Here is a 13,721-nt window from a genome sequence, read left to right as displayed (position 1 = left end):
TGGGTTGGAACTAGTCCAATCTCACCCTAACCACCTATAATACATTTTACTCTTTGTATTCTGACAGCTTTTCTTAAACTAGTTTTCTGCTTACTGGAATACAAAACGCCATCTTATTGCTATTGGAAAAACTTGCTTGGATAATGACATAAAATATTTTCCATGCTAGGAAAAGACTTGTAGTGTTAAGTGCTTAGTGTTACACGGACAAAAAGCTAATAAGCTTTTAGCTCAACAAATTCACAAACAAGAAGTTCGCAATGCAATACCAGTAATCACCAACACGAATGGAGAAGAAATCATTGACCATAAAAATATAATGCACGCATTTAGAGATTATTATAAATCCTTATTCTACTGAGTTCAAAGAAGACAACATACAATCTAATGCATTTCTGGATACATTACAGACACAGCAAATAGATGCTTTTAAGTGCTGAGGAACTGGATAAACCTCTGACGCTAACAGAATTACTAGATGCTATAAAGTCACTTCAAAGCGGGAAATCATCAGGCCCTGATGGTTACCCCGTAGAATTTTATAAGAAATTCTCCACTGGGCTAGCTCCCCTCTTTATTGGCAACATTTACAGAAGCTAGAGACCACCAAATACTACTTCAAGCATTTCGTCAAGCATTAATCACCGTCTTTCCTAAACAAAGTAAGGACTTGTTACAATGTGCATCATACAGACCAATTTCACTCCTGAATAATGATGTTAAGATACTCTCAACAATTCTAGCTAGAAGGATGGAGAAAGTGCTGCCCTCTGTAATATCACAGGGTCAAACTGGGTTTATTAAAGGCAGACGCCTACCTTCCAAACCCCGACGCTTGTTTGATTTTGCTGGTGAATATATAACATTAAACACCCCAGAGATATTACTATCATTAGACGCAGAAAAAGCATTTGATATGATTGAATGGAACTACCTTTTCACTGCATTGGAGAAATTTGGGTTTGGCCCGAATATTTGTGCATGGATTAAACTACTGTATACCAATCCAGAAGCTTCAGTTTGTATTAACATTTGTTCAGACTACTTTAAGCTAGAACGTGGTACCAGACAAGGATGTCCCTTGTCACCACTGCTGTTTGCAATCGCCATTGAACCACTGGCGGTTCACTGTTGAAATTGTTATCAGATAAACGGGATTATCAGAGAAGGACTGGAACAGAATTTCTCTATATGCAGATATGGTTTTATATATATCAGACCCAGAAAACACTGTGCCTGCAGTTTTAACAGCACTCACAAAATTTCAAAAGATATCTGGTCTTAGAATTAATCTGAATAAAAGTATACTCTTTCCAGTGAATTCACAAGCATATAATATTAGATTGGACACCCTACCTTTTACCATAGCAGATCAGTTTAAATACCTAGGGGTAAATATCACAAGTAAACATAAAGCTCTTTATCAACAAAATTTGCCGTCTATATGGAAAAAATTAAGCAAGACTTGCATAGATGGTTAACCCTTCATCTCGCTCTAGCCAGAAGAATTAACATTAAGATGAATATCCTTCCTAAACTTCTTTTTTTATTTCAAAACATTCAAATATATATCAATAAATCATTTTTTAAGCAATTAGATTCAACAATAACCTCATTCATTTGGAACTCAAAATACCCACGTATCCGAAGAGCAACCCTACAAAGACCTCAGGCAGAAGGTGGCATGGCTTTACCTAATTTTCAGTTTTATTACTGGGCAGCAAACATACAAGACACAAAAAATGAACATACACAGGCTTGGTTCGCAATAGAAGTAAAATCCTGTAGTACTTCTTTATACTCCCTGCTCTGCGCTCCAATAAATGCAAGTTATCGCAAATATACTAATAACCCAATTGTGCTTTACTCACTCAGAATATGGAACCAACTTAGAAAGCATTTTAAGATGGAAAATCTTTTATCCGTGGCACCTGTGCAAGAGAACCAACCACCTCTTTCAACCCTCGCAAACATATCCAGTTTGTAATACCTGGAAAAGTTTTGGGATTAAAATGCTCAGAGATCTTTATATAGACAACATATTTGCATCTTTTGAACAATTACGTTCCAAATTCAACCTCCCAGCTACTCATTTCTTTCACTATCTTCAAATTAGAAATTTTGTTAAACAGAAACTGCCTGATTTTCCTCACCTCGTAACCTCCACCATGCTGGAAAAAATACGGCTCAATTTCGAGGAACTAAACACCATTTCCGCATTATATAAAATCTTATTAGAGTCCCTACCTTTCAAAGACCCAAGAGGACATTGGGAAGAAGATCTCTTAATCAATATACTGTATCAGAAAAGGAGTGGAAGGTAGCAAAGCAGAGAATTCACTTGAGCTCCATATGCGCAAAGCATAGAATTATTCAACTAAAAATTGTATATTGAGCCCATCTGTCTCGCTTAAAACTGTCAAAAATGTTTCCAGGGCAAGATCCAACCTGTGAACGCTGCAACCAAGCTCCTGCCTCACTGGGTCACATGTTTTGGGCCTGCACCAAACTAACATTTTGGACCAAAATTTTTAAGTGCCTTTCAGACAACCTTGGGGTCACAATCCCTCCTAACCCATTAACAGCTGTGTTCGGTGTTCTTCCAGATGGATTTGAATCGGAGAAGGACAAGCAAACGGTGATTGCATTCACTACACTTTTGGCATGCAGACTTATTTTGTGAAATTGGAAGAATCCTAACTCTCCTCTGATAAGTCAGTGGGAAACCGATGTTTTATATTATTTGAAATTGGAAAAAAATCAAATTCTCAGTTAGAGGATCTGTACAGAATTTTTTCAAAACCTGGCAGGATCTAATCAATATTATTTTAGAATAAGAGAAATAACTATTACTGCATTTATTTCCCTTCTCCATTTTTTATTTACCTATATATATTTCTTCCTTTCTTTTGTTTATTGTTGCCTTATTAAAAAGCCCTAAGCAATTCTCCTTTGGCAAAGCTCTCCTTCTCAGGGGTGGGGTTTAATTTGTCTTCAATTTTTTTTTTTTTGTTATAAATTGATCTATTTGTATGGCATGATTACAATAAAATTAATAAATAAGATTTAAAAAAAAAAAAAAAAAAGGCTACAGGTCTAATAGCAGTGGTATTGATACTGTTCTTAATACAGCTGGGTCTTTCCATATCACATGTATTGTCCTGTGTGCTTCAGCTGGCACTCTAGTTTTAGTTGTATTAGAGAATTTTAACAACCAGTTTAGATTTGGTGTCAGAGTTCTTGTTTGTAAAATTGCTCATCCTGAAATTTGATGCTAGTGTAGCCATTAACAATCAATGTTCTTTCTTCTCTTGGATCATTTCAGACATTTTGCATAAACCTTGTTCTCGTCAGTAAATTGAGAGATCTGTATCCCCCAGAAGACCACTAACTCATAATTCACTTACTGTCAAAGTCTGTATAAATCTGTCGGAGGTTCCATTTATCTGGATATTATTGGCATACAACTCTTTACTAGGGCTTCCGAATATGAGCCTTTTGTTGCATCATCAGTCCTTGAAGTTTCCCCTGGATAGGACTCCTAAAGATAGATATTTACAAAGAGTTGTATCATATTTTTGAGAATTTTAAACCATTTTACGGTTTTACAATTTTCTTCTTGGGCTGAAAATCTAATATTACAGTAATGTGGAGTGCACCACAACTAAGTAATAAAATAATTCAAATGTGTTACTACTCCATTGTGTGTTTTCAAGAATGCTTGTAGCAAATGATCTTGGAATGGAAAGGTCTAGGAAGTAAACTATAAGTACCCTAGAGCTCCTGTGAGGTTGACTTTGTTATGAGTCACAAAATATTCACAGCTGAGTTCATTTGTTTGGTGCTTAGTTTCAGCATGACATTCCTAGCTATGACCTGTGCATCATTGTAGTGTTTTGTTTATAAAGTTTTATTATTTCAAATCAAAAATATTCAAAATAAGAAATTTACATCTTTGAATTAAATTGTATGGTTCAGTTAAAAATGTTAATGAAATGTAGCATTGGGAGATTATTGGCATTCTTATCCTATGCACTTTTATTATGTGGTTTTATTTATTTTTCTCCGCCCTCACCCTGATATTTACTGTGTAACACTTTTTACACTTAGGAAGCACAAAGAGAAAATACTTTCTTAAGAGCTCAGTTTGCTGAGAGGATAGATTGCTTTAACAAGGAGAGATCTGAAACGGAACAGAAGTTGGCTTCTGCTGAGGCAGAGGTTCGAAGGTTAAATGGTTCTCTTAAGGAATGTACACAGAAACATACAGAAGAAATGAAGAAACAGGAGGACCGGGTATGTCTGTGTGGAGTGTTTTTTTTTTTTTAAACCTGCTTTTCTACTTTCTGGTCTTGGGGAACCAATATTAAGTGCACAAGTTTCATCCTTTTTCTTTAGTATAATACAGTGGTATGCGTTTGAATCTTTGCATGTAAGGAGTGAATTAGATATTAGGTTTAACATTTTTGTCAATGTCACTGGAATCCAGTAATTCCCTTCACCCCTACTGCTTTTCACAGTTGTAGAGGGTAGGAGGAACATCTGGTATATGTAACCACAGCTGCTGATTTTTATGATGGTGTGTGAGTTCGTGACAGCAGCTAATCAGAAACCTGTCATTACTTGTATTTGTGCTGTATATAACTTTTTGTTTTAACCTGAAACCCTGCTCTTATCTGACTTTTTTTTTTTTTTTTTTGTTACATTTTTGGAAAATATTTCAACAGTATTAAGTCACCTATGCCCTAAATTGCATACATTTAGTACATATATAACTAATTGTGCCACATTTAGTGGAATATGACACTCTTAACTTGTAACACTCTTACTTATTGCCTGCAGCATCAGCATAACTTGGTGTATATGCTAGCTTTTTATTTCTGTGGGCTTTTCAACATATTAAATGGCATTGATGAACCAAAAAATTTTATTTTATATGCTCATGTGCACATGCACACTTAATCTACTCTGCACCAGTAAATGGCATCAAGGAGACGAGATACTATGAACCTATCACAAGACCTATGATTCCCAATTGTTTGTGTAACTCTCTAAGGGGGCAGTGGTAAGCATTGCTGCCTCACAGCGTCAAGGATCAAATACCCAACTGTAGGTATGTTTGTATCCAGTGTTTTCTACTGTCCTACATATACATTTTCAACAAATATATCGGTAGTTATCCTTTAGATATGCATATTGTTTGGAATTTTTTTTTTTTTTTTTTTTTAAATTGATCTTAATTGGCAAGAAGTCAGTTAAGGCAATGATTTAATGCATGAAAATGGAAAAAATTGTCAACCCCAACAATCCCCCGAACCCAAATGCAGAAATACATGTAGTGAACTTTAAATAAAATTTGTACACTGCATATTACTGATTACAAGTAACAATTGTAAAAGGAAATTTGGAAACTTTAATACGAATTCTAATTTATGGGCTGTAAATTCAAGGTCCAATGCATTATTTTATTAAAGGAAAGCTAACACTTTTGTTCTATGGCCACATTTACTTTTAAAATTTTTTTTGAAAAAAAAAATACTGGGAATTCAAGTATTAAACTTGTTAGTTATAAATATAGTGTTATAGAAAATTAACATTTTGCAACCTTACTTTCACTGTTTAAGGCTAGTGGTGGTTATTCACATCATTTCACTGGTGAGAAGTGCTTGCACACATTTCACTTGCATTCTGGAAACTAATGTATTGTGTTAAACCAAGTATAGCATCAAGTCATTTAAACTTCTGGGATATTGATCTGCTCGGTTAAGTAGCAGAGTGGGTTGTTAATCAGTTTCAGCAGCTTTGGTGTTAATGAAATTAACAGGTGCACTAGATGGGCAACAATGAGGTGACCCCAAAACAAGAATGGTTTAACAAGTGGAGGCCACTGGAAATTTTTTCCCTCTTCATCCTTTCTGACTGGATTTTCACTAGTTTTGCATTTGGCTGCAGTCGGTGTCACTACATGTAGCATGAGGCAATACCTGGACCCTATCTCCAGGATGTCACATCAATATGTGCCATTGCCAGAAGGTTTGCTATGTCTCTCAGCACAGTCGCAAGGGCATGGAGGAGTTTCCAGGAGACAGGCAGGTACTCTAGGAGAGCTGGACAGTGCCGTAGAAGGTCCTTAACCCATCAACAGGACTGGTATTTGCTCCTCTGGGCAAGGAGGAACAGGATGAGCACTGCCAGGGCCCTACAAAATGACTTCCAGCAGGCTACTGGTGTGAATGTATCTGACAAATCCATCAGAAACTTCATGAGGGCCCAACATCCTCTAGTGGGCCCTGTGCTCAATGCCCAGCACCGTGGAGCTCGATTGGCATTTGCCATAGAATACCAGAATTGGCAGGTCCACCACTGGCGCCCTGTGGTTTTCACAGATAAGAGCAGGTTCACCCTGAGCACATGTGACAGATGTGAAAGGTCTGGAGAAGCCGTGGAAAATGTTATGCTGCCTGTAACGTCGTTCAGCGTGACTGGTTTGGTGGTGGGTCAGTGATGGTCTGGGGAGGCATATCCATGAAGGGACGCACAGACCCCTCTACAGGCTAGACAACGGCACTTTGACTGCCATTCGGTATCGGGATGAAATCCTTGGGCCCATTGTCTGACCCTATTGCCATTTTATTGTCTATTTTCAAAAACAGGTTTTACTGGTTTAATGATTGATTTTGGTTGTCCAGATGCTGCTTATTTTTTTAGTATGAATAAAACAGACTAAAGTTTCTGATTGGGTAAATATTTTTAGGAATAAATAGATTTGTAGTCAAGACGGGTTCTTGTATTCAAAAAAAGCATAACTGGGCAAACTATGTTCAGATATATGTGAATGTGGGTAAAATTACTGGGAGCTGTATGTACAGTGTGTTCGTGTGGTGTGGTGGTTTTTTTTTTTTTTTTTTTTTTTTTTTTTTTTTTTTTTTTTTTTTTTTTTTTTTATAAATCCTTATAAAGTAAAAGCTATTTAGAGGTCTTTTAATTTGCAAATACTTATTGCTATTGTTAACTGTTTTATAGTAAATTTTTTTTATTTTCCAGATTCGGGGAAGAGATAAGCACATCAATGGATTGAAGAAAAAGTGCCAAAAAGAATCTGAACAAAACCGGGAGAAGCAGCAGAGAATTGAGACTCTTGAAAGGTACCTGGCAGACCTGCCAACTCTGGAGGACTACAAGAAACAAAGTAGTGAGGTAAAATTTGAAGCTATAGTTAATCTCTAAACTCCCAGTTTCTCTTTAAGCTGCATTTCAGTTTAATTAGATGCTATTTTAAAAAATGTCTAATAAGTGATTATTTCTTTTAAGCTTAAAGATCTGGAACATAGATGCAGCTTGTTGCAAGATACAGTATCTGATCTGGAGACTAAATTGTTAGAGGCTCGTACCAAGTGTAGAGAAAAGGAATCCCAGCTAGAAACATTAAAAGAAAAGGAAAGTGAACTTCTAACAACTGTGCACAGGTAAACACTGCTGGGCAGCAAAGTTCTATGAAGATCTTACCTGGGGTTGTGTGTTTGTATTTAAATTGTATAATTTTATTTTTAGTTTACAAGATAAGGTGAAGCAGTGCTTGGAGGATGCTGCTAATTTGCCCTTGACTGACTTGGATAAGCTAAAACATGAAAACCATTCTTTCAAAGAAGAACTCGAACGGGCTAAAAAGGTATACATCCACCTTCTGGTGCAAGTAGTATTAGGGGAGTTTATTTTTGTGTAAAGTACGTTTGTTGCCTCCTTTGTGGCAAAGTCATTTATTTTTGACTGAAAATAACCCCATAAATTGTTTTATTTAGCACGTTCAACAATTAACAGTAACTTTGAATGCTTTACAAGTACAGTACGTGTGTGTGTGTGTGTGTGTGTGTGTGTATATAATATATATATACTACTGCTGGAGTACAGGAGAGGTAAGCGAATTTCTCCGGGTTGCACAGTGAATCCAAGGTAGAAACTGAAATACAATAATTGCGTCTTAAAATCTAGAGCCTTTTCAAGTTGTCCACTGTAATTGAGACTAAACACAGTTGCGTTATATTCCATGCATTTCCTTTAAATAAAGGGAAGTTGTTGTCTTGTATGTATACTTTCAGTTACAACATGCTTTGCTACCTTATTCAGATTAATATTCTGAAAGGTTTTGTCAAGATGTACACAATGTATCCAATTTATGTCCATTCATTTGATCGCATTGTCCATAATGAGACTGACTGCATGTTTCCTGCAAGTGACTTTTGGATTACTGTTTTAAATGTGTAATTAAACCATTCTGAAATTATTTTCTGATGTGCAGTTATCTTTATTTCTTGCTATCTGCTACAGAACAAATCTGAATTTAAAAAGTTCAATTAATTAACTTTTTTTTTTTTAACAATAGATGATAGAAAAGCAGCAGAAGAAAATGGAGCAGGTTATATCGAAAATAAGGGTAAAATCTGCTTTGTTTGGACATTATTGTATTAGTTGCATTGTTTGAGCTATGTCATACATAAAACATAAGTTTTATTTTATGATTTAAGTAACTGAAACCCTGAAAAATGTGCTTACAATTGTTTTTAGAATTATTCTGTATGTCATGGTAGGACAAGGATTAATGCACATGTACTCTCTTGTGAGATATATATAATAGAGAGAGAGAGATATTACAATATAGTAATTGTTTGATTAGAAAGTACCAATGCCATTTTATATTTAAAAAATGGAACACAAAGAAGCACTTGAACTATTTTCATGAGAAACATCCAGTTTGCTAGATAAATACTGGAGACGTAATAGTTTGGTCATTCTCTTGTGAGGTCTCTGAAATTCATGTAAAAGGATTGTTTTAGCTGCTGTTTGCAAAGGTATGGGCAGGTGCAAATTCTATGATATGTTTGTCATGAACTGTGTGTTCACTTTACAATTAAATACTTATTTTCCCATATCACTGTTTATTTTTTTTGCTCACTTGGAAGCTTATCCTGATAATGTGGAATGCAGAGAAGAAATTCCACCTGTATGGGGTGACCAATGAATTGACTTTTCCTTCCATTATATTTTGGAATTACTATTTGCAGTCTGGTTTTGCTGTTTAGATGATGGCAGTTCTAAGCAACAGTCATGTCTAATATTAGGGAAGCATTTTATAGAAATGTTTGTGCTGTGGTATCTAAGCACATTAACTTTTTTTTTTTTTTTAATTTCCCCTGCTTAACTTCTGAAGATGTTAGAGGACCAATTAGCTAATGAAGAAGGAACAAGTAATGCTTTAAGAGAGGAAATTATGATGAAGGAGAATAATATACAGCAGCTCCGTTTTGCTATGAGAGAGGTAAGTGTTGCCATCATGTAAACACTATTGAATGTTTTAATTGTACTTTATTATGCCGAGTACCTGCTAACCTTATCAGTAATGCATGTTGGTGGAGGACATGAGGTGTTTTGATACAAAAAAAAAAAAACCCTATGGTTTTTAAATTTAACTTTTTCCCTGAATGAGCCTCAGACTCGAGCTGACAAGGCATGCTTTTTTTTTTATATAAAGGAAATTGCATTATGCAATGCATTGCCACCAAAGGCTTAGAGCAGAATTATATTTGAGGGACACATACCTAGAAACAAAAGGCAACATTTTGAAATGACTTTAGAAATTACACTCTTCTGTGAAGTTTCCTTTGAATGCTTAAGTGAATTTAAGTCTTTTTGCAAACCATTTTATGTTTCAGTCATTACATGTCCGATAGTGTTTTTGGTTTTGTTGGGTGGTATGGAAGGAAGTTTTTCTGATGCTTTTAAGTCTGCCACAAGTTAAAATATTTTGTAAAATGTCTCCTTGAAAGATCTTACTGAAGGGCAATATGAATCTGTTCGTTGCAATGCATGATATTTTCAAAAGATTAGATACCTGACAGAAATAAAAATGCTTCATGTCCCAACAGTTTTATACATATGCTTCTTAAGATGCAGAATTTCTTTGTTGCTAGTGCAAGATTGGAATTTTTCTCTCTCCTGTGTGCTCTTTTAGATATGGTGTAAATAGGAATTCTGTAAACAGTATGACTTGGTTTGTCTTTGTAATCTAGACTAAAAAATAGGAGTACAATTATAACTAAAAGGTACCTCCTTCATTTAACCACTGACACGTGGTTACTTCAGTCCCTGAATTACTATTATCAGATATTTTTGGAAGCATATTTAAATTCTTTCACTGAATTTTGCAATAAATGAGACAGTTGTTGGGATCCGGTAGCTTGTATGTTGTATATGCGAATGACACCTTAAAGAACTGTTTGATTAACAAAAGTTTCTGCACATCTTAATATTTGGTTTCCTGTTTGCTGCCTCCTCTGTATAAAGTTTACTATATTGAGTAGATATTGTGTTCTTTATCTTAAAAGTATTATCTAGGGCCCTTTTATTTTGGGTTATAAAGAAATGGGCTTTTATTTTTCTTCAGGATTTTCCATTCAGTTTAATTGTGAATGGTCTTTATGGTAAAAAGGCTGAGAGTCCACATCGGTTGAGTGGGTTATGACTACAATTGAATTCTATAAAAACTGCTCCACAACTTCCAGAATCTGTGTTCAGATACAAAAACATGTTTAATTCCTTCATCTGTGTACGTTTATCATTACTTAGTCAGTTTGTCTATCCCAAAACTGTTGTGGTTTCTTGGGCATGAATTTCCGATGATTTTTATGATTGAGGACTCTAGGTTATTTACAGTTTTAATGTGATATAATTTTGTGTGTCATACTAATGAATCCTAGTAGTAGGTTATTTTGGGTTTCATTAATTTTCTCTAAATGTTTTGTGATTGGAATATCAGGGTTCTGTATCATAATTGGCAACTCATTTATTTCAGCTTTCAGCTCGGAACCAGGAGCTGATAGAAAAGAATCTCATACTTCAGGAAACAATTGGACATTCAGAATCTAAACCACAGCTCCCAGAGATGGCACAACTAACCAGGAAACTGCATAGTGAGATGTCCTCCTGCCTGCGTGAGCTGCAGTCACTCTGCAACATTCTAAATCAAAGATCTCAAGGCAGAGATCCCAACCTCTCCCTGCTGCTTGGAATTAGATGTAAGAATAAATTTGTTTTGCCTTATTGTTTTAATTGTTCACATGTCTTGCAGTTATGAGGAGAGTGTATGCACTTTCTCAGTTGTGTCCTTTTCTGTTGGGATAGTGCATTACAGTGTGGTGGAGCTAGACCTTTAAACAGGCTTCCAAAGATGTCATTTGACATTAATTCAAAATTTATATATTAGTAGGACAATAGACATTAGTGTATACATGTTGCTTTCTGCAATACATTTTGTAAGAGGATACTTAAGTTACTTGTTACTAATGTTTAACAAAATATGAACATTATTTTTTTTTTTACTTAATTTTAATAATGGTTGCTAATTGTCTTAACCCCAAAGTTATTTGGGCAAGCATTTGTTTTTAGCCAAATGCTGCCAAAACAGCAAATTTTCATTTAAGACTTAACTCCTATGTAGTTCATTTAGAGAGTTAATATTAAAGAAGTTTATTTCGATTTGTATTTGTAGCTACGCAGTATCCTATGGATGATCAGGATGACTGGCAAAATGTAGATGTTCTCTCCAAGAAGTTGTCGGATATTCAGCATCTCCGAAATGAAGTGGAGGAGCTAAGAACTACTATATCAGACCGATATGCACAAGACATGGGTGACAACTGTATCGCACAATAACGCCTGTGATTATTTGCCAGTTTGATGTTGCAAATGTATATAATATATACAGAACAGGTTCTTGTCAGAAACATTTGCAAAAAAAAAGTTATTTAATCCATATGAAGGCCTTTAACTTTAAAGACACAAACCAGTCCTTTCCCTGCTTCTATTAATGAAGTTTCCATAACTTGGTCTGTAGCACCAATTGAAGAAATGAAACTACCATCTTTGCAAAAGGCCACTTAAAGAAGAAATCTTGATGTATGAGACCAACCCACACCCTGCAGTTAAAACACACCTTTTGTTTTATGAACTACTGAGATGCTTTCCCTTTTGGAGAGTCTAAATTATTTTATTTTTATTTTTTTTTTTTTTTGTGGTTGATAATCAACTGAAATTCTAAACCTTAAGAGTGTACGGTATATTCAGTTTGAATTGCCATGCTTGGTAATCTGACTTTAGCATAATTCATTTGGAAAAAATGCACTGTATTTGGCTGGCTGAATGTGGGTTGTTTTTTTTTTTTTTTAAATCAAGTGCTCCTTGTTATGGATGTCTGAGTATGCTCCTGCAGCTATGCAAGCATTTTAATTTTCTAATGTGCTGTTTGTTTTAACCCCCAATTCCTCCCACCCTTCCTCTTTAGACTTGCAATTTAAACTTAAGGTTAAACTAATAACCTGTTGGCATCTCTGCATCACCACAGTATTTAAATCTGGTTGGAAGAATACACTTCAGTGTCCTATTTTAAAGTTGTAGTCATGGAATCAGTGAGGAGAAACCTAAATTATATATATAATTTTTTTTTTTTTTTTGCTTTTTGTTATTGGCTATATCCGTGTGTTTTATCATTTTGATACATTCCAGATAATACCTTTTTTAATCAAATTGTTTACATTCCATATCATTGTTTTGAGATTTAAATGCAATAGGATTTTTTTTTCTCTCTATGCTAGAGTTGATGGGGAGAAATAGTTGATTACTGTAGAGCTATCAATCTTCATTTTCCCACCCTCCATAACACTCTGATTCCATTGCGTAGGATGGTGGTGGTAAAACTTCATCTTGGAGGGGGGTGTGTGTGCGCATGTCCATATTTTATTTTGTATCTTTTTGGAAGTGTAGGATTACCAAACATGGAAGAGAATATCCAGTGATAAAGCATGTAAAAATTTTTTTTTTCCCCTCCTTATAAAGAAATCTATGCAAGAACCTTTTCAGATTTAATTAACATCTGAACAGTAAAAATCACATTAGTTTGTCAATCAAACCTGAATGTATGAAGATGGTAGAATGTCTGTCTCTTAAAGCCGGTTTGTTTGGTGGGTTGTCTACCTTTGGTGACCTTGTTGATAATGTACATGTATGTGTTGATTTTAAACACCTACAAACTGCTTGGGTGTTTTTACTGATTTGTTTGTTGGCGCCACACTTTGATTCACAGCTATAGATACTGTACCTTTTTTATTTACCAGGCCTGGATCGATTTCTGCTATTAACACTAGGTGATGTGAAGCTTTCAATGTACTAATCTGTCTGAAAACACTATTACAGAATTTTTTATGGATTAAAGAAACAGTCCTTCAGACCAGTTACTCTGCTGTATGCAGTTACCATTCTTCAGGGTATACTTTACTGAAATCCGTTTTGTACCAAATGGTGAACGGTTTAGAATATTTGTACTTTCAATATAAAATTTTAAATCCACCATCCCTGCCTTTTGAACTAAAGCAAAAATTTAGTTTTTTCATATTTTCTTTATATTTAAATAGAAATGTATTTATATGCAAAAGATTTATTTTGCAAACTAATTGTAAATAACTTTGAAATAAAATTGTTTTGGTAATAACTGCTCCGTAATGCTGAATTATTTTTCTTACCAGTTTTGACCTATCAATATCTAAAGTCTTTAATGTCCAGACATTTAAATTAAGGTTGTACACATTCGGTTTCTTTTTTTTGGGTTATCTGTGTGAAACAGAACTTTTTAATCTTTTTTTACCCCCTGCCCCCTTTTCATAGCTTTTTGTCTT

At 35.0% G+C, this 13,721-nt stretch overlaps 1 protein-coding gene across 2 annotated transcripts in view; it reads left to right on the top strand.

Moving 5' to 3' along the window:
- cep85 (centrosomal protein 85) overlaps positions 1 to 13,537 on the top strand; it is a 58,827-nt gene extending 45,290 nt beyond the window's left edge. For both annotated transcript variants that reach the window (XM_051918998.1, XM_028818802.2), the window contains 8 exons: positions 4,111 to 4,296; positions 7,045 to 7,197; positions 7,312 to 7,466; positions 7,552 to 7,669; positions 8,381 to 8,431; positions 9,206 to 9,313; positions 10,847 to 11,069; positions 11,543 to 13,537. In XM_051918998.1, the coding sequence (XP_051774958.1) occupies positions 4,111 to 4,296; positions 7,045 to 7,197; positions 7,312 to 7,466; positions 7,552 to 7,669; positions 8,381 to 8,431; positions 9,206 to 9,313; positions 10,847 to 11,069; positions 11,543 to 11,706 (1,158 nt within the window). In that variant the 3' untranslated portion in view covers positions 11,707 to 13,537. The remainder of the gene's footprint in view (positions 1 to 4,110; positions 4,297 to 7,044; positions 7,198 to 7,311; positions 7,467 to 7,551; positions 7,670 to 8,380; positions 8,432 to 9,205; positions 9,314 to 10,846; positions 11,070 to 11,542) is intronic.
- The last annotated feature ends 184 nt before the right edge of the window (positions 13,538 to 13,721 follow it).

Source organism: Erpetoichthys calabaricus, chromosome 14 (assembly GCF_900747795.2).
Source record: "Erpetoichthys calabaricus chromosome 14, fErpCal1.3, whole genome shotgun sequence".
In the NCBI taxonomy this organism is placed as follows: domain Eukaryota; kingdom Metazoa; phylum Chordata; class Cladistia; order Polypteriformes; family Polypteridae; genus Erpetoichthys; species Erpetoichthys calabaricus.
The sequence above is the reverse complement of the archived record's forward strand: the minus strand, read 5'-3'. Positions and strand labels throughout refer to the sequence as shown.